This window comes from Parus major, chromosome 6 (genome assembly GCF_001522545.3).
Source record: "Parus major isolate Abel chromosome 6, Parus_major1.1, whole genome shotgun sequence".
Taxonomy (NCBI): Eukaryota; Metazoa; Chordata; class Aves; order Passeriformes; family Paridae; genus Parus; species Parus major.
This window is the reverse complement of record NC_031775.1, coordinates 12,893,997-12,920,491: the sequence shown is the minus strand read 5'-3', so window position 1 is coordinate 12,920,491 and position 26,495 is coordinate 12,893,997. Positions and strand designations below refer to the sequence as shown.

At 46.9% G+C, this 26,495-nt stretch overlaps 2 protein-coding genes across 4 annotated transcripts in view; one reads left to right on the top strand and one right to left on the bottom strand.

Moving 5' to 3' along the window:
* Nucleotides 1–1,198: 1,198 nt before the first annotated feature.
* WNT8B (Wnt family member 8B) lies at nucleotides 1,199–12,959 on the top strand. Its single transcript, XM_015632456.3, has 6 exons — nucleotides 1,199–1,257; nucleotides 7,218–7,251; nucleotides 8,276–8,414; nucleotides 9,771–9,896; nucleotides 11,890–12,032; nucleotides 12,402–12,959. The coding sequence occupies exons 1-6, from the start codon at nucleotides 1,199–1,201 to the stop codon at nucleotides 12,957–12,959; spliced, it is 1,059 nt and encodes a 352-aa protein (XP_015487942.3).
* A 4,612-nt stretch (nucleotides 12,960–17,571) lies between these two features.
* SEC31B (SEC31 homolog B, COPII coat complex component) overlaps nucleotides 17,572–26,495 on the bottom strand; it is a 34,228-nt gene continuing 25,304 nt past the window's right edge. For 2 of the 3 annotated variants that reach the window (XM_015633566.3, XM_033515602.1), the window contains 6 exons: nucleotides 26,148–26,186; nucleotides 23,292–23,347; nucleotides 21,921–22,067; nucleotides 21,383–21,499; nucleotides 19,972–20,043; nucleotides 17,572–19,434 (listed from right to left, as the gene is read on the bottom strand). In XM_015633566.3, the coding sequence (XP_015489052.1) occupies nucleotides 19,255–19,434; nucleotides 19,972–20,043; nucleotides 21,383–21,499; nucleotides 21,921–22,067; nucleotides 23,292–23,347; nucleotides 26,148–26,186 (611 nt within the window). In that variant the 3' untranslated portion in view covers nucleotides 17,572–19,254. The remainder of the gene's footprint in view (nucleotides 19,435–19,971; nucleotides 20,044–21,382; nucleotides 21,500–21,920; nucleotides 22,068–23,291; nucleotides 23,348–26,147; nucleotides 26,187–26,495) is intronic. The other variant, XM_015633567.3, reaches the window with a different exon arrangement.

Sequence of the window (26,495 nt, the reverse complement as noted above, 5' to 3'; positions counted from 1 at the left end):
GCCCTGGATGAAATGAGTTGGACTGGTCCCAGCCCATGCTTTGGGTGATCATATCCACAGCACAAAATTCAATTGTATAGTGTGGAGAAGATCTTTCTATGGCTCTGGGGCATGGTGATACGACTGGTCATGTTGATTTAGGGCTAGTCAAGGTATCTGTGGTGGATGCTGTGACAGTAACTGGGATGTCTCATGTGGCCAGCTGCCACAGGCTGGATGCTGTCGCTCCAGCAGCTGTTGGCCTGGGATAAGCCCTCAGAGAGAGACTGCTAACCCTTCCAAACCAAAGACCCCCTCCCATGGACTTTATAGGAAATGCCAAAAGCAAAAAACTAAGGGGGAATAAGAAAGTTTAGTCAGAGGCCTTTCTCCTGGGGTGAGGATGACCTGATGCAAATAGGAGGTGGGAAGAAAGAGCAGGTCACCGTGATGAAAGAGAAGCAGATGGAGGTAGGAACTGGCCTTGATCCCCTTAAACTTCTGGGGGATACTGAGGCAGAGACAATGATCACATATCTCTGTGACCCAAGCAGCAGATGCAGACAGCCTGAACCCAATCCCCCCCACCCCAGAGCACCCAGTGCACCCCATCTTAGCGGTGTCTCCAAAGCAGGAGGAGGAGAGGACACTTCAAAAGCAGCCCTTCCAGTTGCCTTTGCCAGGAATGGAGAGCCAGGGTAGTGCTGATGGAGATTGAATCTAGTGATTATTTTAAGGGATTTGCTGTCTCTTTCTTTATCCCTCTCTCTCTTTTTTTTTCCTTTCTTTTTTTCTTTCCCCCCCTTTTCCCTCCCTCTTATCCCTTTCGTGGTGCATTTGTCTTCGAGGAACCTGGGGTGTTCTTTTCATCAGTTCAATCTCTCTCTGGCACTTGAGTCCTGATTGGCTGAAGGACTTAGGGGAAAAAAAATCTTTAATTAAGTAGATAATCTCTTCTTAGGAAGTTCTGCGGCTCCATTTCACCAGCCCCCTTTAGCTCTTACTTTAGGATTGGTTATCCTTTGCAGAAGGTGGGATTCAGGAGGCATCCGCCTCTTCATCACACCAGGACTGCCGGGTGGAAAATAACTCCATCCCTTCCCTAAATTAGTTGTGCTTCTTTTTATTTTTCCTTTTCTTTGGTGGTGGTGGTGGTGCCCAAGTTTGGGGTTTTTTTAGGATCTCCTTTCTCCCTCTTTATTTGGATTTTATATTTCACATGGACCCTTATCTGGGCATCTTCTTCCTCACTCCCTTCTTCCAGTCCTGCTATGCCTGGTGAGTATCAAGAGCATCTCAGTCTGTGTCACAGGCAGGTGCTCTTCCCAGATACCTTAAGGAAATTACTATTTGCTTTCCTAAATGTCTCCTCTTTCTCACTTATCTCAGTTCTGTCTTTAATGGAAACAGATATTTAACCAGGTCTCTACACACTAATTGGCAGAGAGATCAGATCTATGAAACTCCCCTTTTCCCTGCACCTCCCAAAAATAACTAACAGCCAGATTGTAAGCTGGGGTAAAATAGAGGAGAGTGGATGCTGAGACCTAGCCCCTCACTTTCAACTGGGAAGATAACCCAATGGAAGAGTTAGAGACTTCTGTTTTTTCCAAAGGCTCCCAGTCAGCTTGTCTCTTGTCTTAATTAAATCAAGTGGGGCTTCTCTCACGCTCCCCAAAGAGGACAGTCTGTGATTAAGAGCTCAGAGCCCTCAGGGGTGAGTTAGATCCACAGAAGTGTCACTCTGGATGAGCAGCCTGAGAGCCAAGCTCCTTGGCACACACAGGGTCAGAATTACATGTCTGAAATTAATGTATTAGGAATTCCTGGAGAGAAGCTTTTGCTACGGTGATTGCTACAGCTCAGTTTCCAATCACCTGAGTCCCATCAGACCAGTTCTGCTGTGCACAAATCTGTGGCCATCTCCTGTGGACCTCTTGCTTTGTCCTGAGAGTGGTGTTATATTTATTTCCCAAAAAGTTCTTTAAGGATGAGCAGAAGGAGATTATGTTTGCAACAATTCTCATATTATTCGTTGTGGGATATATTAGTCCCATTCCCAAAGGGAAATGGTCTCTGCAGGTATTTTTCCTATGTGATTTTTACTGAGTTGCTGTGGTGCCCTGGGGAATCTGCTCAGCAGGTTACTTATCTCTAATGGCAAGGAAATCTTTTACAGTTCAATTACTAAAATCCTCTGCCTTCCCTATAGCAGATCTCTAGGGTTATTACCACAGATAGAGAATTCAAAATTACAAAAAGAGAAATTAAAGAGTAAATGGGAACTCATTCCTGTTAGTCTGGAAGTGAAATTTATGTTCTTTCAGAGATTTTCTATTCCCTACATTAAAGGAATATGAAGATATAAACAATTTGTTTATGTCTAAATACTATAAAGCAGCAAACTCAAGATAAACCTCCCTTCTGGAACAAGAGGAGTATGTACGTTCTACAGAAAGGCTAGGCAAGAGCAATGCTGATTTTATTGTTATTTTTCTGCTCTTTCTGTGTATGTGTCTTGCTTTACTCAATAAAAACAGTTTTAGAATACGTTAAAAGAAAAAATCCCCAACATTTTAAAGAGACAGTTAAACGAAGAGAAATTTCAGTGCGCAAAGTAGAGCTAAATATGGAAATCTAAGATTTTTTCTGTCCAAAGCTGGATGTTTAAATTCCCTGTCTTCCAGCAGTTTTTATCTGTGAGGAAAGTTTATAGAGCAAGACAACCCCGCTTCTCTCTGCACGTTGCTCACAGGTCATGAGCTCCATCGAGAAAGGAAAATTACAAACTTTATTTGAAATTATCATTTTGCAGACACACACTCTTAACTTTCAAGCAGAAAAAAGATGAATTTGTGGGAATCATCAAATAATTCAGCTTGAAATTTGTGCTGGTTTTCTCTATCTGATCCAACAGCTTAACATGTAATTTTTTTCCTGTGTAGCACTGGGAGTGGGAGCATGGCAGGGAGCAATATAGAACAACAACAACAAGCGTTTATATATATATATATATATATATATGGCCACTTCCCTTCTTTGAGTGTGGATTAGATATTAGCATTTAATGGACCATTCAACCAGTGCATTATTTCTAGATGATCAAAATGTCAGGTTTGCATTTAGGAACAAAATCCTCAAAATAAATATAACTAAATAGAGAAAAATTAAGAAAAAAGAAGTAAAGTTCCAAATGTTATTGAGCTGTTGCCCAGTCTCCTCTCTCATGGGAATAATACAAAGATCTCTAACTCAGTAGTTTGCTTCTAAATGTAGTTTTTACACTTCAGCTGTGGACTGCCTTTGGTTTCCAGCCTCCCTGATTTTCTAATAACCTTGGGGAGCTCATATTGAGAACAAAACTCAGATCCAAAGGGAAATTCTATCCATTTTCTCTATTTACAATAATGACAGTGAAGATGTAAATCCAGGTTTATCATTTTCTAAAGAGCAGAACCAGCAGCACAGGAGCCTGAGTGGGTGGTAAGGTATCAGACAAATGTTGTAATGAGAGATTAGATAAAGCTCTTAGGACATAATAAACTGAGGAGTGTGATGTTAAACTGAGGAGTGTGATGTTATTGATTAAAGTTGTAACTGAGACAGAATTATCAGAGGCTTATTAGTATTTGATATGAGTAAAATATAATGGGACAGCTGCTCGGCAGTGTCCTTTGCTTTCAGATTCAATAAAACTATGATAGAAAACTCCCGATGAAGATATTCACTAGCTTTGAGATATTTTTCTAATTTTAGAGCTAATGCAATTCTCTTGCCCTAGATTTACTTTTTACCTGGAGACACAGAGTTGTACTGAGGGAAGCAGCATGCCCTGGCCAGGGCCCTGCACAGCCTGGGGAGAGGGAGAGGAACTCAGGGGTTTCCTCCCTCTACCTGCTTAGCTATGAGCCTGCTCCACTTCAGTCTGTGTAATGCTGTCCTGGAGTTTGAAGATGGAGGGAAAGGGGTTTACACACACCTAGAAACTTCCTAAGCTTTCTAAAAGAAGAGAAATTATTTCAACTGTCTCTTTTCATGTGTGTGATACAAAAAATCACCCAAGTGATAGAAATTGGGCTGGTTAACGCCAGCTATGAATGCAACTGCTTTGTTAGTTTAGTATTACTTTCTGCTTTCCTTTACAATTAAACGAAAATTTAGTAGAAATACATAATATATTTTTAAAAATCACACTACAGAGAAAATAATGAAGAGAGATGTTGGGAGTGATTCCTATTTGCAGCACAGAGATGATTCTAGAGACACTGTCACTACTGTACTACATCTGTGTAAGTAGTGGCTTAATTGATCTCTGCCTTTACTGGAGACTATATACAGAAGGGAGATAAACTTTTCTTAGCTAAATTATAAAAACAAAGACACAGCACACAGATTTTGTCTCTATTATTATCTTTCCTTCGCACCCAACACAAGTAAGAAAAATTTCAACCAGCCTCCAGCCATATGACAGTCCCATCTCCCCTTCTCCTGAACCCACCTGCAGTTACAAGAGTTAAATGTTGGGGAGTCAAGTGCACTGAACACTTGAAACTTTGTGAATCCTTTACTTGTCTTAGTCCTACAAACCCAGCCAGCAGCATGCCTGCTGGTTGATCTGAGAGCTCAAGGAAAATGCCTTCTGTCTCTCTGACTTTACAAAATGTTTAGAATATCCTGCTGGGAAATTGCTACTGTATCATTTGCTCAGCTGCAGAGAGAGAATTGGCGTATCCTGAACTTGGCCTTTTTGTGAACCTTGAAGTTTATCCTGGAAGGAAGGGATCCTCTGCTTCAATGCAGTCATGTCAAAGCTCCTGCTAACAGGCTGGTTTGCTGTAAACTCTGATGTTGTGGATTACCATCCTCCTCCTAAAGCCATCCTTTCTACTTCTCAGATGTTCCTAATCCAAGGGTTTGGGGAAAATCCCTCCTATACACTGTGAATTTGTGTATTCCTACCCACATGGGAAACAATGCAGATGGGATATATCTCTTGTTTTAGTGACAAAAGCAAAATAAGAGAGGACTTGCAATTTTCTAGCTCTTGCCTATGCAGGAGCATTTTACCAGAGTTTTCTCACAGCTGCTACCGGGGGCTCAGATTCACACTGACACCATCCTGAGTGTGGTCCCCATAGCAAAGCACTTAAGGTCAAGGCAATGGACAGAAGGGAAACCAGATGGAAAAATGACTTGTTCATGCTGCTACCCAGTTGCGTTAGGATGGGGACCCATGGAGCTTACACAGTCTGATTAGCACCAGGTTCATGGCCCTGTGTGATTCAGGTCACCCAATGCTCTAATCACTCGGCTACAGATGCCGTCTCTCCAAGTCCCAGGAAATATTTAATTAGCTGTACAATGCAGAAGCAGCTCCCAAAGGAAAATTCCTCTGCAAAACAACCATCGACTTGATGCTAAAGTAGCCATGGGGACTGGAGCACAGCCGGGTCTGAATCCCAAGCCTGGAACAAAGGGAAAGAATCTCCTGTTCTTGCAGTGCCTGGCACAGCCCACTCCTGTTTTGACCCAGGGGAATCTTTCCCAAAACAAGCTTCATCAATATAAACACATTTTCACCAAAAAACCCACAAAGGAAAGCTAGACTTGCGAAAATGAAATGTTGCAAACTCATTCTCCTAACTCTTTCTAAACTCTAACAGCAAAGATTAGGTTTCTTGTAATTTTGACCAAGCTAAAATAATGAGACCTCCTTTTGTGCTGTACTTTAGAAAGGATCTCTGTGGTGCAGTTTTCGTGGAGGTGTAGTGTGCTTGCTAACTGCACAAGTAGTTTTCCAGGGCAGGACAGCATCCTCTCTCAATCTCTCACATGTCTGATGTCTGGGCACCAGCTCTGCCACCCTGTCTGTCCCTGTGTCTATGGCAGGGCTGCACTTTCACCCTCAGCCTTGGACAGCAGTGCCTGCTTCTGTCTGTGCTTGAGCCCACCCTGGGATCCCCCCACAGTGTCTGCGCTGGATTTGTAGCACAAAAAGACAGTATATTTCTCTCCCTTATGAGGGAATACTTGTGGCTTATTTGAAGCAGAACATAATCTCGAGAAGTGAAGAGCCAAGTTTCTATTAGTGCATGCTCTTGTCATTTTCCCAATCACTCACTCACTGTGAGGTCTCAGTCCACTCATTCCACCTCTCTGGCCTCAGTGTCCTCTCTGGGTGATAACAGCACTCACCCATTTCTCTGACATGATGGGTTCCAGAAGGGAAAATGCTCCACAGACGCACCAGAAATAGTGATGAGTGTTATTTTACAAATCTGGAGAGAGTAGAATTAAGTATTTTTAGGAGACTCTCTTTTTTCTTACTTCATTTCTGACTTGGGATATTTGGAGTTGGCTCTTGGACTCTTTCAAAGTGTCAGTCCTTTTTGCCATGACACAGCTAAGCAGGATTCACCCAGCCATTCTCCAAATTCTGCAGGTGGTCACTGCATCATATGGAATCCTAATGCTGACTGACCATTTGCACAGAAACAGTCTTACTGGGGAAAGACTCAGACCAGACAGCATCAGTCCTGCAAGGCCATAGAGATAGTACTGGAGACAGGCCACATTGCCTGACCCTTGGAGGTGATCCCTCCATACCTTCAGTGGGAACACCAGAAAGCTTAATTTTGTCTAGGACCTTCCACCCACCCCAAATCCCCAGGGTCCCCTACACAGTGTCCAGGAGGATGGGAAGGACATGTATATTTGTGTTCAGTCATCGCCATAACCTGACCAAGAGAATGGCAGTCAGACACAGCACCACTGGAAAACAAGGGACAGTGATGTGGAGAGATGCATCTGGACACATACTGCAAAGGAGCAGTGGTGTGATGCCCTCCTTCCCTCATCATGGTCCCACTCCTGGGGCTGGGAAAAATACTACCCTGGGTTTAGTCAAGTGAGATAAAAAGCAAGGCATGGGGAACAGGAAAGCTAAATAATGGGTGGATTGGTACAAAGGGAGCAGAGCAGAGGAAAGCAAAGGAGAGAGCAATGAAGGAATTGCAGCCCAGTACAGCCTGACTGAGGGGAGCAGGGTGGGGAGAAGGGGACAGCACAGTCCTGTCCCTTAGGGAGCAGCAAGAGGACATGAAAGACAGACCAGAGGTGCCTGCAGCAAGGAGACAGGCAGACTGTAGGGGAGTGAGAGGAGAGCCCTGGGATGCCTGGCATTCCCCAGGCCCCTCCGCCATCACCCCCTCCCTGCTGACACTGTCTCTATCTTCCAGGTCAGTGAATAATTTCCTGATGACGGGCCCCAAGGTAAGAGAAATCCCTTTGATCTCTGTCCCTGATTCCACTAAACCCAGGGAGGGAAGGAGAGAGGGAGAGAGGCAGAGAGGGAGGGAGGGAGAGAGAGTGAGAGTGAGAGAGTGAGAGAGTGAGTGAGAGAGAGAGTAGGTCTCCTCCTTCCCAGTCCTCTCCACCCAGCCTTGGTTAGAGTTCTCCTCACCCCCAGATTTCCAGCAATAAGGCAAAGAAGGGCCAGGAAAGGTTTGCTGTGAGCTGTAACTTGTGAGCTCTTTGGGCTGCATGAGCCCTGAGAAATGCTGACCTGGGGTTCTTTTAAGCTAGTTGGGGCCAGATTGTGGAGATTTGTCTATAGACATCAGCCAAGGCTCTCACCTAATATCTATTGGTTCCTGAGGATCAGGTTGGCATCAGGGCCCACACTGATCCAACCAGAAAGTATTTTCTGTAGGCCCTGTAAAACATACAGGAGCACAACTAGAATTGCCAGGACTTTGTTCCATATTGACCCCTCACATCCTTGTGCTCCTCTTCCAGAGGCTTTTTTTTTTAGCCAGGACCAGTTGTAAAATTTATCCAGATTTTGTTCTGGCTCTTCCCTAGGAAAAGCTGCAGGCCGATCCAGATCCCAATACACTGGTGGAGCAACCTTCTCCCAAAGCACTAGCTCTCCCCCATGGGCTGTGATGAAGAAGGCAGGTTGAGGCATCTGCTGGCCTAGAGCTCCCTAATCTGAGCAGAAAGCTGTTTCCTCTCATGGTGGAGACATAAGGAGTTGCCCATGGCAGAGGCTGGCCAGCACATTTCCTAATGTGGCAAACAGCCAAGAGCTCAGCTTTCTCCCTCAGGAGGCTCAGGCTCTGACCCAGCACAGCAGAAAAATGGGTTTGCTGCTGCTAGTGGGGAGCTTCCCAGGCAAGCCAAACTTGTCAGACCTTCTGAGCTCAGTACATCTTGTCTTTGTAAGATGGTACACAGGTTAATTTCAGTTGAAAATATACACTGTCCCCGTGCTGACCCTCAGCTCTGCTCCTAGGCCTATCTCATCTACTCCAGCAGTGTGGCAGCTGGGGCACAGAGCGGCATCGAGGAGTGCAAGTTCCAGTTCGCCTGGGACCGCTGGAACTGCCCGGAGAGGGCACTGCAGCTCTCCAGCCATGGTGGGCTGCGCAGTGGTAAGGAAAGCATTGGATACCACTACTGGGACCCCCCTGCCACAGGTTAGAGCCCATGGCCCTCTCCTCTCTTCCCAAGTGCCTCCTTTTCTTCCCCATTCTCACCTGGGAAGTACCTCTCCCAGGAATTCCCCAGAGGGATCTCACCAGGGGACTCCTTCACCCATCATCTCCCAGATACTCTGGGATCTAGCTCCAAGGCCTCCTTGCAATGCCAGCCTTACCCATGGACCTGCTGAACCCCAGCTGGTGCAGGACCAACCCTCACACAACTGCCTCCCCACAAGGATGCACCCCCTGACCTGCACATAGCCTGCTGGACACACCATGCCTAGATGGTGTCCCAGAGCATCCCAGGGAGGCTGAGAACCAGTGCAAGGCTGGCTGGACAGCAAGCCGAGGGATAAGGCTAAAGTGAGCAGAAAAGAGTTCATCAGTGATTGTGCTCTGGCAAAGAGGCAGGAGAAAAGTCTTCCTACATCTTCCAGATGCCAGAATCACCCTAGGCAAAAATCCAGCATCCCTGACCTGTAGGGCATGGGTCAGTGGTCACTGTTACTGTACCCTATTCCTTACCTATTTGTCTATTAATACCAGGAAATACTTTGGTGCATATCTGGCCCTCTAGACCTATGTTTGATGCTGGGCTGGGATCATACCTGCTCTGTAAAAGTAGGACCTGGGTGTGGAGGAGAGCCTCAGGCCTCTAGTGGGACTGGCAGCAGACAAAAGACCAGAGCCCCAGGCAGAGGTGGACAAAGGTTTCAAAGTGGGGCCTTGAGGAGAAAATTGCAGCACAAGGCCCGCTCTGAGACCACAAGAAGGTCCTCAAATCATTCCTGTCAATGTTATGTGCTCAGATCTTGCTGATATTAAATGAAAGCCAAAGGCTCAGTGAAGCCAGCTGATGATTCCCAGACTGATCCTGGTGGATAGGTATGGTCACTGCTCAAAGCCCTTTCAGCAAAAGGTAAGGTTCGAGGGGACTGTGGGGAAGGAGCTCTTTGATACTTGGAGAGGACCCCTTCCTGTTGGGGGTGTGTTAGAGAGAGCTGGGGAACATTGGCTGTCTGTGCTATTTCACCACTGTTGAGCTCCCACAAGGACAGCCAGGTGCTATCTCATCCATACTCTTTCAAATGGCATGAGTCAGTCTGGGTCATATTTGGCAGCTTCTATCTTCATGCAATTCAGGCCCAAACTAAGCTAATCTGGCATGTAGGGCCTCTTCTTCACTCCAGTCTTCCCCACTGCAGATGTCCTGTGCAGATTCCTGCATGGTAGGAACAATTTCGAACACTGCCCTTGCCACGAAATCTTTTGCACATCTGCTCTCTTTGTATTCCCCCTTGACAGCAAACCGAGAAACAGCCTTTGTCCATGCCATCAGCTCTGCGGGCGTCATGTACACGCTGACCCGGAACTGCAGCCTGGGGGATTTTGACAACTGTGGCTGTGACGACTCCCGCAATGGACAACTGGGTAAGGAGAGATGAGCTGGTGCTCCTCACTCGTCCCAGGTAGCAGGAGAAGCTCTTCTCTCCTCCACTGAGGCTTGAGAAACACTTCCCCATCCTGGTCCCCACAACCAGGAATAATGCTCAGAGCAGAGCCTTCTGTGGTTCAAACCAAAGCTCTGTGGAAGCTAATGGAGCCATCTCCAGTTTACACCAGCCAAGCTCTTTGATGCTTTCCATTACCTTCTAAATGAGCAGGAAAGTAGAAGGGGTTGCAGTACCTCTGTTTCAAATCAGGAACTCTATTTAAGCTGCTGGAGAGAATGACTTTATCATACAGGCAGAGGAGTGGATCTGTTGCCATGCACCTGAATGATCTTGGTATAGCAGCACAGGTCAGGGACTTCAGGGTTCCCAGGGTCTGCAGGACCAGGTTGGCTCCACAGAACAATGACCATGAGAAAAAGCAGGGTGGCATTCATAAACCTCTCTCTCACTTATCAGCATGGCAGGCACACAAGAGTTCAACCAGGAGAATCACTGTGGCAGCACAGAGCCATCACATGACAGTGGTATCCAGGCCCTCAGCCACCCAGCACCACTGGTAGGGAGCTCCAGACTGCACCACTCCAGCTCTCTGCTCAGCTTTCACAGAGAACACTGACATTTAGGGGTTTTGTTTTGAACAGAAAGAGGTCAAATTTCAAATTATCAAAATATTTTAAAAGCCATGCCCTTCCCAGCCACACTAGGTAGTCAGTATGTGTCACTTTATGACAAACTCCTCTGGAGTGTCCAGTATTTAGTCATTTACTTTACTGGCTGATAGTTTTGAAAACAGTCACTACTGCTTAGGTGTCCAAAGTTTGGAAATGCCTGTCTCTGGCAGAGCAAGACTTTTGGGCAACAACTCATCAAATTCTATCTTCTCTGGAAAACCAAGTTAGTCATGCCACATTTCTTTTCCCCCAAATAGATTTGTTTGTAATAAAAACTTTCCATTGTGGACTTAAAACCTTGTAAGGCACAGGAAACTTATGGGCTTGACCAAAACAGCATGATTCAATTCAGCCATTGGACTGAATCCAAGTTGGTGAAAGGTTTTCCTATTTCAGTCACAGTTCCTGATTGGGACTGCATCATCCACTGGAATTACCCACCTCCCATGGAACACTACTGTCTTTCCCTGGGAGGGGGAATCATGATGCCCTGGGAAGGTCCAGGAAAGGGCTTGGCCTTTCTAGAGAGGCACAAGGCCTTTAAACCATGACTCCCAAGATGTACTGATGTGGCATGTCAGGGTCAGAATGTAACAGATTTCAAATCTTCATTAATAATTTGGCATCTTTCTCTAGGAGGAAAAAACTGCATGGTGTTTTTCCAGTCCCACTCAGCTCCCACTCAGTTAGGAAAAGTACCTTCCACATATTTTTGTGTAATTTCACAGTTCTGTACTGACTCCGTTGTTTCTTGACGGTAATTAGAAAATCAGACCCTTCTAAGATGCCAAATATAATTTCAGAATTCTGTGTGTGCCAAAACCAGGGCCTCCTTGATGCACATGTTCCAGGCCTGGGCTGTTCTAGGCAGAGGGGAATCTGTTGCCTCTGACCAGGATGTCTCCAGCAGTTTGTCAATCCAAGTTAGCAAGATGCTGTCCCTGCAAGTCACATTGAACCAGCTGAAGTCAGGGTTTGAGAGGTGATTCTCTAATCACCCCCCGAAGGCCAGACCCAAAGGCTTATCTGCATGTCTGCTACTGCATTATAACTGACAGCTTCTAAATCCTACTCTATAGAAAGCCTGGAAAGCCCTGCATTTGTTGTTGTACACAACGTACCCCTTTGCTGCCTGCCTGAGCCACTTACTATCCAGGCCTCAGGAGAAATGTCTTGAACTCAACAGGAGAGAATCTAGGAGCACTGTGCAGTGAAAAGCTGGTTTTTCCCCATAGCCTCCATTCCCTCCCATCACTTCTGAAGGTTTTTTGACAGCACACATCTCATCTCCTTTCTTAGGGGGACAAGGCTGGCTGTGGGGAGGCTGCAGCGATAATGTGGGCTTTGGGGAAGCTATTTCCAAGCAGTTTGTGGATGCCCTGGAGACTGGACAAGATGCCAGAGCTGCTATGAACCTGCATAACAACGAGGCAGGTAGAAAGGTGAGCCCCTTTCTCCCTCCAGAGCTGATAGTGCGTACCAAATTGGCTCTAAATATTCACTGTGGAGAGTCACAATTTAATGTGGCTAAAAGCATATGTCCAGAAGAAACAGCTTCTTGGGGGTATGGCAGCAGTACAATGATGTCTGCTCTAAGGCAGCAAAGCTTCTGTGTGTTACAGTGTTGACTTTCTGCAGTCCTCTTTCTCCCAGTTCAAGGAGCAGAGGCCTGTTGAAAAGCATATCTGTAAAGGGAGAACTGATGCCAAGCTACTCCACAGGCCTGGAGCCATGTTTCTGCATATATTGCAGTACAGAAACAGCCTCTCTGGGTTTTCTTTCTTGAACCCCTCTCTCTGCTCACCCTGTAGGCAGTGAAAGGGACCATGAAGCGGACTTGCAAATGCCATGGTGTGTCGGGGAGCTGCACCACCCAGACCTGCTGGCTGCAGTTGCCCGAGTTTCGGGAGGTGGGTACTTACCTCAAGGAGAGGTACCACAAAGCCCTGAAGGTGGACTTGCTGCAGGGAGCAGGGAACAGCGCTGCCAGCCGGGGTGCCATTGCTGAGACCTTCAGTTCCATCTCCAAGAAGGAACTGGTCCATTTGGAAGACTCTCCTGACTACTGCCTGGAGAACAAGACACTGGGGCTGCTGGGCACGGAGGGCAGGGAGTGCCTTAAGCGGGGCAAGGCTCTCAGCAAGTGGGAGAAGCGGAGCTGCCGGCGGCTGTGTGGGGACTGCGGGCTGGCTGTGGAGGAGAGGCGAGCTGAGATGGTGTCCAGCTGCAACTGCAAGTTCCACTGGTGCTGCGCTGTGCGCTGTGAGCAGTGCCGCAAACGGGTCACCAAGTACTTCTGTGTCCGCAAGGAGAAGAGGGAGCGGAGTGGAGGTGGTGGAGCCAGCCGCAAGCTCAAGAGAAAGCTCTAACTTGCTTCTGCTCCTCCACAGTCCTGTCTGCCCCTCTCCTCTCCTGCCTTTCCCATCAGCTCCTGGCACCATTTCTGTTTGGCATAGTTTTGTCTCATTCCCGCTGCTGCATCACTGGGGCTTGGGCAAGGCAAAAGAGCCTCGTATGAGTGCTCAAGCCTTGCCCATACAGGGCACTAGTGCAGTTGGTAATGTCTTCTGGGGACACCTTCAAGTCTTGACAAAACAAGGTGAGACCTGGTTCCTTCAACTCAGTATTACTCTATCCAGTGTCTGTGGCATTATCTCTGAAAACATAGGTGGTCTTGGTGGCTCTCCTGTAGTTTTGAGCTTATCTGTTTCCCAAACAAGCACCTACTCTTGGCTTTTGAGTACATGAGATAAAAAGTAAACTGAGATGGCACCAACTGGGCAACTCAGACCAGTATTCCATAAATGAGAAGAGGCTTTTAAAATATAGAAGTACTAAAAGAGTTGTTACCCCAGGCCTACACTGTGAGGAAATAGAAAAGGCATGCAACTCCTTTCTCAGCAAGCCAGTCTCCAGGAACCCCACAGCTTTGCTTCCCACCCTTTGACAGCTTTACTAAGCTCTCCAGTGCTTTACTTTGCATTTGAAATGGCATCAGCAAGATCAAAACTGCCGCTTGACCTGCCCATTACACAGCTGTCCAAAAAAAAGGGGTCCCATCACTTGGTTTTTACATGCTTTCTCTGTGTCTTCCAAGCTGCCAGGTCTGGTCTCCCTTTTTAGGCCAGCACTCCTATCAGAACCCCTGACTAATGCTATAAAGACATCCTCACACTTCTCCACTACCTCCTTCCTCCCAGTCTCTCCCAGAGAGGAGCTGCCAAGCTGAGCCTACTCCTCCATGTCCTGGTGTACTTGCCAAGCACCCTTATCCTGTCAGCTAACTAACTAAATACTTCTTCCTAGTCTCAGAAAATAATGTCAGTTACTATTTAATGGTGGTGTAAATAGGAAAGTGAAGCACTTTGAAGTTTAATTTATTGCACAGTTACTGTGATGTATACATAACAGTTTTTCCTCTACAACTTATTGTATATATTCTATAGGCTAAGCAAGCAGCTGGAAGATTTAGTTGATGCATCTCTGTTCCCTTGCTGAGGCTAGGGGAGGGAGGTAAGAAGCTGTGAGCTGCAGGACTTGGAGAAGTTCACTGCACCACCACAGCAATCTTCCCCTGTGCTGCGATAATATCATCTACTTTGCTGTTTGAAGTGTCCTTTAGCCAGATGAGAAGCCAGCAGAGCTGTTACTGGCCATTAGGCCCATCTTGTAGCCACTATTTGTAAACCAATAGCCAATGCAATAAATCAGTAGCCAAGTGCTTGCAAAATGCTGTGTCTAAGCGGCTGGGTGTTCCTTCATCCCATTTTGTGTGTGTATGTATAAATTTAAAAGTCCTGGAGATTAAAGCACACTGCTTACCCATCTGAGCGCAGGAAGACCTAACCAGCCAGCACAACCTCGGCCCCTACCAAGAGGGGAAAGGATGTTCTCTCTCCTGAGCTTGCTTGAGGATGTATCCACCTGCAATGCAACTGCCAGGAGGAAACGGGGTGGGAGGGGGGCAGGCAGGGCCCAGCTGCCCATGACACAGCTGATATATTAAAGACACTCAGCAGCCTGTATTTGTCTCTTCATTATCATTTAGTCCTTTGATTCTGGGCTGCCTCACAGGGAGCAGGAATTTAGACCTAGGGTCTTACCAGAGCAAGAGCATTCCTGTCAAGCAAGAATCTAGCCTTTCAAAAATGTCAAGAAATTTTGGCCCATGCTCGGGGAAAAACTGAAACACTTCAGCTTCACACACAAACCACCACTGTTTGCACAGAGATTCTTAGTAGCACACTGACCCTGCCGAGGGTCTCTCTCGCATCCCCATCAGCAGTTCTTCTGTGTCCCTGTGGTTGGCCAGGAAAGAGGAAGCAAGAGCCTCTGGACCACCAGGGAAAGCTCCCTTTTCCTTCTGGCTCTCCCCGTTCCATAGTCAGCTGGAAAAGCTGTCGAAGCCGTGCCCCGCGAAGGCCGTGGCGCAGGCCGGGCCGGGCCGGCGCTGAGGGGGACGTGAGGGGCGCCTCGGTGCGAGCCGCACCGCCACACGCTGCTTCCGCTGGGGAGACGGCGGCACCGCAGCTGCAGAATGTGCTGACCTCAGCAGCGGGGCCCCCCTCCCGGCGCACCGAGCCCTCAGCGGTAAAGGCCCTGCTGCCATTGTGGGCAGGATTGGATGCTTCCATGTATTCATTTCGGTTTAATGAAGGCGCATTCCTCAGAGGAGAAATATTTACATTCAGCTTCCCAGGTGGTCACCTTCGCCCAGATGACACACAAACAGGCAGCCCCCCGCTCCCTTTTCCAATCCAAGCCTCTTCAGAGGGCTCGGGAGGAGGGGAGACAGCGGAGGGGGGGCTGCTGGGGGAACAGAATAGAGAAGGGAACAAAATGCTAATAAATCAGCCAGCCAGCCCTTTTCCCCTCCCCTCAGTGGAGTCAATGGAAAGTGTCATTTCACATGCTAATCCCCCTCCGATCTCTTTACAACACCTTTTCCGAAAAGTGTTTGGGAAAAGTCCTTGTGGCCCGTTTACAGCTCCCCGCCGCTTCAGATTCCTTCTTGTCTAAGGCCGCGGCCCCGGTGTGGGTCTCTCCCTCCAGCAGGGCTCCTTACAAAAAACATCTCAACAAAGACTTTGGAGTTCATCAGCCTCCCACTGAAATTCACAGCTGCTGAACAAACTAATCCCCTCTCTTGGCCTTTCTTCCTTTCAATGGGCTCTTGGCTTCAAAGACACTTTGGGAAAGGACTTTGTGGGGACTCACACTGCTCCCTCAATAGAAGTTAGTGCAAGCATTATCTTCAGAGCAAGTGGCTTTACAAACAAATACTGCCTAACAATCTCTGCCCCTCCAGCTCCCCCAAACACACACAAGCCTAGCCTGCAGACATGATGTTATCTGCCACAGGATTAGAGCTCTGTTCTCTGTGCCCAGGGATCCTTTCCTGCTGCCCCCTTCCCCCCCAAATTCTTTGTCAACCCAAAGGCCTTCTCACCCAGCTGAAAATGCTTTCTCGGGTGCCCGGGTGCTGTGAAGCCCACATGGGAGGGGGCAGTGCTCTCTGCCTGTAGACTGAGACACTGCCAGCCAGCAGAGATGGTGCTATAAATGGAGGAGCACTTTCCAGCAGGGTTTGAAGGATAATATGCCATACCAGGGTTGCTGCCTCTCCAAGACTTTCAAGCGAGTCGCCTCACTTTCCCCCTCTGCCTGCTTTCACTGCAAAGAGTGATGGTGCTTACGGGGATAAATGTGAACCAAAACAGAGCAACGGAGGGGCAGGTGGGAAGGACTCACATCAAAGGCAGGATAAACAGCCAGTCTCTGCAACAAGTACCAGGTAGCAGTAACTATGCATGCTAGAGGGAACTTATGTCATATGTATCTGAGAAATATGTGGAAAATCTGTGGTTATTTCTTAGCGGTAGAAGTGGCCTGAGTTAGAGAGCAAAGGGCTGGACTGCAGAGGGTACTATAACTGAATCCCAAAAATTAGAAACTAAGAAATGCCAGGCTTGTTAAGTGATCTCAGAAAACTGGGACTTCCCTTATACACTCATTAAGCAAATGTATGCCACCCAGGCTACCTGCGTTATAATCCCCCATTCTGATGCTGCACAAGCATTACCTTTGAAAATCAGCTTTGCTTGTCCCTGCTGAGGGACAGCTGATAGGCCGGGCTATTTGCTAACTGCTCCAGACCAAAAGCACCTCAAGATTCCTTCACACTGGGTATTTACCTCTGCCAGCAGTAGAACTACAAAAGGCTTGTTTCCCTTGAATGCATGTGGTATGTCCCCAAAACCCTTCCCAGCAACAGCCCTTCAAATTTCCTTTATCTAAACAATCTTTCCAAGCCTTTGCTTCCTCCCAAGTCCTCTGACCTTGGGCTGTGTAATACAGTCCTTCGTATTTCAGTGTTTCATGTATGCTGACTGGCTTACACATACATACTAGCTAGCTGACAAATATATATATATTTTTTCTCTTTTTTCTCAGTACTATGTTTAAATTCAGCCCTTCTTACCTCCCTAAAAGATTAAATGAAATCAGCCAACAGATTCCTAAGTTATTACTAATGATAAGAACTGACAATTCAAGGGTATAAATTTCCACACAGATCTAATCCTTATCCTAGTTCAAGGTGCATGGCTTCAGTGGTATAACATTTATTTCCAATGGGAGACAATGTCATCAAGGGCTCTCTATTTACTTACTGACATACTTCCAACTCTTGATGTCAAGTACAAAATCCCCAACGCTGCTGAGATTCCCCAAGAGAACCTTCTTGTGTCTGATACAGATGAAGAGTCAGAACTGACGCAGGTGATCTGGAGATCAGTGCTCTGACCCTGCAGCCTTAGGGAGTGAATAAGACCTGAGGTTTCACCACACCAGGATGGATGCCGCCTATAGCAGCAGAGCCCAAAATCTGGTTTGCCCCACACAGTCCTCAACTACCCCCTCAGTGGGTGGCCATGCAAACTGAGTAAGTCCCATGCAACCAGAGGTGATAAGCCTATGAAAAAAAACATCACAAAACACAGCTTTTATTTCACTGTTCTGTAATTTCTCAGTGCATCAAACCACAGCGATAGAAACAACACAGCAGCAAACAAGGAGGCACTTTGACCTGGAAAGGAGAGAATGAGACGTGTCCTCTTCCTCCCTTCTCTGATTCTCCTTCCTCCTAAGTCTCATGGTAGACTAGGTTGATTTCGTGTACGTCACTGAATCGCAGGCACACGATAACATTATCACTCAAGCAGCAAGCAGAGCAAATAGGGACTGGCTGCATCCAAATCTTGGGAATAAGCCTTGCTCTCAGCTATGGATCAGTGATTATGCTGCCTGGTTAGTAAGTAGGATGTTGAGAGAGAAGGCAAGGAGGGAGGAAGAGAGGGAAATATACACACACAAAGATGTGCCCTGAAATCCCATATGCCTTCCCAGATTTCCTCAGAACAGATATGCTTCATTCATCTACTCCCAGAACGATTGCCAGAGTGATGAGAAGTCTCAGCACAATCCATATCTTCAAGTCCTGACAGCATCATCTCCTGCAGCATATTCCTACCACTATAGTGCCAAAGGGCCTTTGAGAACCACCTTTGCATCTATCTAACGGTAGGCAGTATGAATGCATCATACCTGTAGCAATGAGCTGTCTCTCCCTGCTCAAGTCTGAGCTGTTCAGGGTAGCTCAAGGGAAATCTTTATGGGACTTAAACAATCCCTGCTGCTCTTAAAGTCCCTAGACCATCTGAAAAACCTGAAGTAGGAAGCCTTTAGATAACACCAGTGGGTAAAAGTCCAGCTGTGCTAAAATAAAAGAAGTGAAAAAGGCCAGGAGGCTGAAAGGGCAGCTTTTAGCCATGAGACAGGATGTGACTGGCTCTGGGGAGAAGCGCACAGAGCACAACCTGCCAACATTCCTGAATGGGAGAGTCCCAGGAACTGGAAAGGGAAATCATTCCTGGACCTGAAACATTATAGGCTTGAGCCTGCAGCTGATGGGGGAAAAGATATAAAGGAAAGTGGATAGAGGGTAAACAGGAAACTTGACTTTTAAAAATGAGAGAGGTGGGTGAAGAAAGAGAACCAAAGCTGACCCAGAGTAGACTAATAGTTAGCCCCAGCTGTAGCAGGATAGGGGTGCAGAGGGGTGAAAGAGTGAGTTAAGGATGAGAATGAAGAGAAAGAAGGAGCCAGGAGAGATCCTTGCTGCAGCCCAACAGAGTGAGGACACACCAGCTTACATTCCCAAGGCAGCCCAGCTACCACTCAGGGAGTTTACTCTGCAGCAGGGAATAGAGCCTGAGGCTCTTCCGTGGTGGTGCTGCAGGTACCAGCCCTGTTTGTTTCCTGAAAAAGCAGTGTCAGCCTAGAAGGGAAGGAGTTTCCCCTTTGTGCTATGGATATAGGGAAGAAGAAGGACCTCTGTGCAACCTGGACAGCCTGAAATTGAGATCCTTGGGATGAAAAGTGGCCTCAGACTAGTAAGAAAGAAGAAAGAACAGTCTCCAGGAGCTGCAGGCACCAGTGGGCTTCTGGAAAGTGGATGGGGCCAGGCATAGTGGCCTAGCACAGTTCCAGGCACTGGCACAGACCTATTTCTCCAGAGTCAGAAGGAGAGTCCACAACCTGCAGCACATTAACAGGTGGGCCGGTCCACCAGCTCTTGGACCACTGTTCCAGCTGCTCCACACTTTACACATTCAGCTTGCCTGCTATGGTCATGAGGACTTTCAGGATGGGCATGAAACCAGACACCTCACTGAAACTGCTGCTGCTCACAACTTGGGTGTGAACCAGGAGACCCTGTGGGTAGTTCTTAGCCTCAATGCATCGGGCAATTTCATGGAGACCCATGAGGATGGCTGGAGAGAGCTGTGGAGAGGGAGAAGAAACGAGTCAGCATGGTCAGCAATATAACACAAATCTCTATCCCTCCACACCCTTCCTTACTATTCTCCACTTCATCTTTACCAAACAGCACCTATACAGTCAAGCACTGGCAGGAAGGATAGCTGCTTCTTCCCTTGCTTTCCCAGACTACAACTCCCAGTTGGCATCAGCAACTGGAATCACCAACTTCTGATTTTTCTTGGGAGAGAAAGTGGTTCACACTTAACCACTCCCAAACTGCCCCTTCCCATCTAGGATCTATGTTCCAGTATACTTCTTGAAGGGTAAAAGCACCTTGCACATACCTCCTCAGCTTTTCCTAACACTATGTCTGGGCCAAAGTTAAGAAAGAAGATACAAGGCTGGCTGAATTCATGGTCATTACAAGCTCTGGCACACCCCTTGTCTTCCAAGTGAACATGTGCTGCTTATACTGGTACAGACACCAAAACCCACAACCCAGTGCCAAGGTGGGTTCAGGGACCCAGCTGGACCACAAGGAATGTGGCATCTACTTACCGCCTGCTCACGGAGCTTCTCATACAAACACTCCAGCCGCTGCACCGCATCTTCCAGCTTCCTTCGCGTTTTCTGAAGCAAAACAGGTATTGCTTGTCTGCCAGAGCTTCAAAGCCACCTCTCCACAGCCAAAGTGCTCTCACTCAGTCCCTCCCTTCCTCTGTCTTTCCAAAGCACCTTACAATTCAGCTGCATCTCAGCCTCTGACAGCCAGGGTCTGTGACACAAGCCAGCCATACCCTCACTCTGCAAATGTACATACGTATATGTATATACACATTGTCTCCCCAGCATGGAAAGATGGACTGCCCCTTTTCCCATCTCCCAGCCCGCCCCTCCTTCCTTCTGCCAGTACTTGCAGACCACAGGATAGAGTGACTACTTCCAAAGTGTGAGAAACATCCACTAGTTGACCCATGGGGTGTTCAGACAGCTAGTCTCCTTAGGGAAAAGAGGGAATATCTTTCCCATTCTAGGTAACCACCACAGAAGATGACTGAGTACTGAAGCTCTGATGAGACTGACCTCATTAACCCCATCTTGAATAACCCACTCACACATAAGTTATTCCATGAACACAAATGCCTGGCTCTGGGCACTGCTGGAACAGGCCTGGAAGCCACAAGAGTTCAGGTGCCTTGCACTGCTGTACAGGGCCAGCTATTCAACCACCACCTGAGTCAAGCACTTAAGGCTAAACTAGTAGGCTTTTCTGTCCATAGAGGAAGCCTTTAGATTATCTCCCAGAAATTGCTATGCTGCACTCCCAGAAAGCACAGAGGAAACACACTCAAGATACTGCTCTAATTGCCTGACTCTGAGATAGCAGTCTGGGCTCAGTGTTCATCCTAGCACCTATCAAGCAGAGGTGTTCTGGAAGGCTTCTTAGTCGCACCAAGCCCTGGGAAGACTTATCAACCTAACACAATATGCATATACTGCTTTTCTGCTTCCAGACAGTCTGACCTGACACATTCACCCAATGTGATATGTGCCAATAGCCTTTCAGGAACCAAAGATTGTTTGGCTTTCTTTTCCACCTGGAATATCTCAGCCGTTCCCTTTAAGCTCCAAAGATAGTTCATGCAGAGCTGGTAATACCAGCTCTCTGCAGATCAAACCACTGAAACTGAATTAACTGAGTAAATTCTTCTACTTTCCTTAAAAGAAAGAGCCAGGAGGACAGAATCATTGCTCCAAGAAAGCAATGAGAAGCAGTGGATAAAAGCTAGAGAATGCATTTCAGTTTCCAAGGATGAACAAGCCTGCAGTCTAAAGGAAGGAGGTAAACAGAGATTAACTTGGTTATAGGGACAAGACTTTTCCTGTCTTTACCCAACCAAAAGAAGGAAGCACCAGTCAAACATCTATAAAGGGAAGAAAGTCAAAGATAAGAGAAGGGAGGACTTACTGGATCAGTGGCAACAGCTGAGCAGCGTTGCACCAACCCTTCAAATGTAGTCTTCAAAGCCTGGTGCTCAGGGGGCAGCTCCTTCCTCTCAATGCTTTCCCGAGGTAGCTGGTGATACTGACAGGAAAAAAAGCAGCTGCATTAATGAAACAGGAACATGAAAGGCTGGATCAGGTAGATTCTCCTATTGAAACTAGAGAACAGAAAGAATTTCACCCCTCCACAAACCCAGATAATATCTGGAAGCGCAGAGTTAGGCTATCATCTTTAGACTGTGATACAGCCCCAGGGCTCCTTGGATTCTCAACTCCCAGCAGGCTGACAGCCTGCCTGGTCTCCTTGGCTCTCTCCCACCCATACCCAGGTGTCATTTTTCCAACCTGGCAACTCTTCTAACGCTCAGGCAGAGATACCTTGTAGGGGTTAGGGATCAGCATATGCCCTTTGCAGCTGCCAAGTAGCAAGAACCTCAAAAGCTGAGTTGTTTTTCTACTTGACAAGATGCTGGTGGCTGGGGAATGCCCTACTTTCCTGGTACCTGTAGGCTGCCTTCCTTGGGTGCTCCTGGGGGTGACTGGCCAGATTCTTGCAACCTGGATAGCTGAGGATGGATCCCTTGGGGTTCAGCAGGCAGGCCCATTACTGGAGCTGTGATAGGGGCCAGCGGAGTAAATTTCTCAGGCAACTGTCAGCAAAGAAAGGAAAGGAAAAATTATCAAGTAAACCAAGTCCAAGGAAGAAGGATAGGCTGCTTCTCCACGGAAAAATTAAACATCCTTTCTAACTTGAAGAGTCTCCAGTTCTCAAGATGATGAAAGAAAACATCCCTGTTCTTTCAGCCCCCTGACTCAGAGAATGGGGCCCTTCCTCTTCCATCCTAGATGAACAGTCAAAGCGGCAGCAAGAAAACCCCTCTGGAATTGTTCAATCAAACAGATCTGTTACCCCTGAGAGAACCGGTCCTCAGAAAGCCGCTTGGTCTCTGCAACGGCACGAGTCCTGAATGTAGAGATTAGCAGCAGTAAAGTGTCCAACTGAGCAAGTATTGGGGAAAATCCCACGACATGGGGGGAGATTCCTCTTGCAAACACTTCATCGTGCCCCTGCTAAGCCAGAGAGTCATGACAGATTCTCTCCAACAGGGCTAGATCAAAAGGAGATGGCTTTAACAAGAGGCTAATCCTGTTGTAGTGAGCACAGCCTGAAGCAGGTTCCCAGCTATGCTGCCAGAAAAAAGGGCGAGAAGTCTGTTCCAAACTAAAGAAGAGGAGTGGGGGGTGGGAAGGATGCCAAAGAAGCTTCTCATCACACCTGCCAGCAGGCAGCAGTGATAGAAATGGGGTATTGAGAGCATTTTTTGCAGAAGAGCTCAGCTCACAGGCCCTCCAGTGCAGTCACAACAAGGCAAAGAGCTACAGGACCAACACGGCAGGTAGCTCATAGCTACACCTGTTCCAACTTCTCTCAGCACAAGTGCCTTATCATTTGGTATCAGCCTGAGGAAAATCACTGTTGGTCCCACTGTGCTGAGGAAAAATGCTGCCCCTAGCTGTCAGGTGTGAAGAGAATGGGATCTCCTCAGCCACTATCAAAAAAATTATGTAGGCAAGGGCATAAGATTAAATCTGTATTTTTAACAACAACTTACTGTAGGCAGCCTGGGAAGTACTGACAGAAGATGCAACATTAGAGCTGATAACCATGTTACAAAACAGCCAACCTGCAGAGCAGCATGTGACTTTGGATGGCAAAGAGTCAAGATTACTTAGACTCACATCCTAGCCCTGCATGCAGTGCAGGCCTAGACAGAGCAACAGGGACAGAGACCTGCAGAGTTTGACAGGAATGTATCTGTTACATGGAACTCCCTGGATAAAAGACAACCAACACATTGTAGCTGAAAACTTACCTTTTTCTTTTGAAGGCCTCCTCTTCCAGTAGAGGGATCACTCCAAGATTCCTGAGCTGCCAGGACAGAGGACAAGACACAAACTTCAGACTGTGAGAAGCTGGCTGCAGCAACAATTCATAGCTGCTTGCATGGTTTAGAACTTCCTTCAGGAGAAGGCCCTTTGGCTTCAAATCCCTTGTCATTGCACCTTTAGACTGTTTGAGCTGAGGAAGTTCAAACCCAGCTCACAGGCCCATGAGATGCTCTTGCTTCCCCTTCCCTAATTTCATTCTTAGTATCCAAGAGTGTGCACAGCCTTGGTGATGCCTGAGGTGATATCTGATCAGATTGAACTGGCACACATCCACTCCCACACAGGACATTTTTTTTTTAACTACCTGAAGTTTTCTGGATCCTGTATAAGCTGCAGAAGTCAGCCTCAGAGTCGGGCCTGAACCTTGGTGGGGACCTGCATAAGTGTGCACCTCACATTTCAGTAAGTTGTTGGGATTCCTCAGTGAATCTGGCACTGAGGATAGCACAGCAAGAGCTATGCTACCGGTGAGAGGGCTCCTCACCAGCACTCACAGGAATGCTCATGGTGGCAGTCCAAAGCAATACAGGCTGCTCCAATTAAGGCAGAAAGATTTAGGGGTGGGTTCCCTTCCAAAATCATGTTCAGAACCAAAACTTAGCAAAATTTGCTGACTGCCAAATAGAAGGGAATAGACTTAACCAGTAAATGCTTTGGGAGTGGAGGGGTGTCTCAGCAGATGCTTCTGTAGTACTCTAACCTCACTCCAGGTAATTTAATATCCATCAGACAACATGACATCAAAGCACTTGCGTCCACTCTTCATTCTGCAAAGGTCAAATTGCAACTACCTTGCCTGCTGCTGTCCTGTAAAGGTACCTGCATCTTTAGACAAAACCCCAGGATTAATAACCTCAAGCACATGAGACAGGAATAATCTGTGAGAAAACAGAATAATTCTAAGGAGCCAATATCAGAATTGCTGGAGCTCAGAGCCACACTTAATGAGCTACTGATTCTGAACGGAGCTTTAAAAATCACAGGGGAAAGATGCAAAAGGTGCTTCATTACTTTAATTACCTTTATTATTAAAATTCTGGCAGCCTCTTTTTGCCCTCCCTTTTCCCATGATTTCAAGACTAGCTCTCTGATGAGTTTGGATCAGAAGTTTAATTAAGTTGGCACCTATTTCTAGCTTGGGGATTCTGTGCCCTAGAACTCTGCTGGCCCCCACTGAGTCTGTGGCCTAGCAGTCCTTGGCACTATTCCAATCCAGTGGCACTCTGTATCCTCAGTGGAAACAGCTATTTAAATTATACTCTTTAAGCCAGGCACTTAATCATCAGACAGGAGAGACAGAACCTGGTGCATTTTGCTGGGGTGAAATGCCATCTTCCCTATGCTACTTGTGAAATAGGATTTCTCACCATCCCTGAAACAAGGCCCCATGACAGCAGTCTCCAGCAATGCCTGTCCTAGAAAAAACAAGACCATCAGAGGCTGGAATCAGGGATTATCCTGGCCAGAAAGGAGATGAGCCGACATGTTGCTGTCCTTCACCCTGTCCCTGACACTCTCAGGAATCTACAAGTGGAGGTGTCTGTTCATTGTGTTGGTAATAATATTCATGAGCTGTAGATACTTTGTTCAGGAATTTCCAAAGCAAGCAAATTTGATTGAGTCAGATTGAGTGATTTTACAGTCCCTTTTCGGATTAAGAAAAGTACACATCAAAACCAGAACAATAACAGCAGGCAAGAAAACACACTCAAGGAAGCCAGTTTGCAGTGCTGAACCAAGCATGCCATATATTGCCATTAAAACTGGGGGCACATGCTACCAAGGAGAAGGAAATTTCTCAGTAGTGAATTCCTGAAGGGCATCTTCAGCCTAAGGAAGTGCTTGAAATCCTTGCCATGAAATCATCTTCCCTTAACAGGGAGAAACTGAGGGATTTTGTTCTTCTGCTTAAGGGACAATTCCCCCTCTGGAGTCCCACTCCACACAGCCAGACTGCTTGGGGGTGTAAGTGCCAATAAGTATTTGGATTTCCAAAATAAAGCTGTGAGATTTGTGCCTGGTAGGTGGTCCCACCAAAGAGCAGCAATCACTGCAGTGACAGAGGACAAAGACATGGAGCCTTACCCCACTGACAATGTAGATTAGAAAATGACTACATTCCAACACAAATGAATCCCAAGGAGAGAAAACTCCTAGAGTCCAAACTTTCCCCAACAGTCGAACTAAGATTCAGAGGCAAACCTCACCCTTTAACTAAAGCCAAAAGGAATTTCCAGTTCCCCTTAGAAGAGAGTCCCCAAATTCTGCTTGGGAAGCTCTACTCCACCACTGCTGGGACTCCACCTCTTCCAAATCACGGGAGGAAAGCACAAACAAAACCATGTACAAGGCTGGGAAAGTAACAGGGAGAGATGAGTTACAACTGCTGGCCTGTTCCTTGCCTAGAGAACAAAGACAGGAAAAATGTCTGCTGCCCTGTTCTGCTGGCCCAGCAATTGCCTGAAAAGACACAGACTGAAAATTAAGACCTCCAGAACTAGAGGAAAATAGAGAAGGAAGAAGCAGGAGACCCTATTTTCTGTACCCAAACTCATGAGTGATATCATAGTACTTTTATTTCACTTTCAATATCCCCAGCTATTACTTACTAGTCCTCAGGACAGGTATGTTCCCTACCCCACCTGTACAGCTCCCCAGGCACGCAAGGAAACCATAAACAGCAGTTAGCATGCATGCATGCACACACATCAAAACATGCATTTCACTGGAAGCAGCAACATTTCCTGCCCCACAGCTCTGAAGGTTTCTCTGGGTACTACCTGCATGATCCGTGTGGGGATCTAGCCAAGGGAAGAAACCTGAAAATCAAGGCAGGGTGGAAAAGGCATGATCACCAACAGCTTTCATCTAGTGAGTAATTTCATTGGACTACTATGCCAAAAAGCTTTTCAGGAAGGAATATGTCCAGTTGTAGCTTAGAACCTTTGGTGTATAATCCCTATAGACTTCACACAGTGGGATTTGCTATCCTTTTTTTTATCCTTTTTTATTTCCTAGAATATCTGGTGCTTAATTCTGTTTGCTATCTCAAGGGACAGGAAATAGGATAGAAGGAATGTCTATCCATGGGGAACTAGGTCCAACAACTCTTCCTATTCATCATGCAT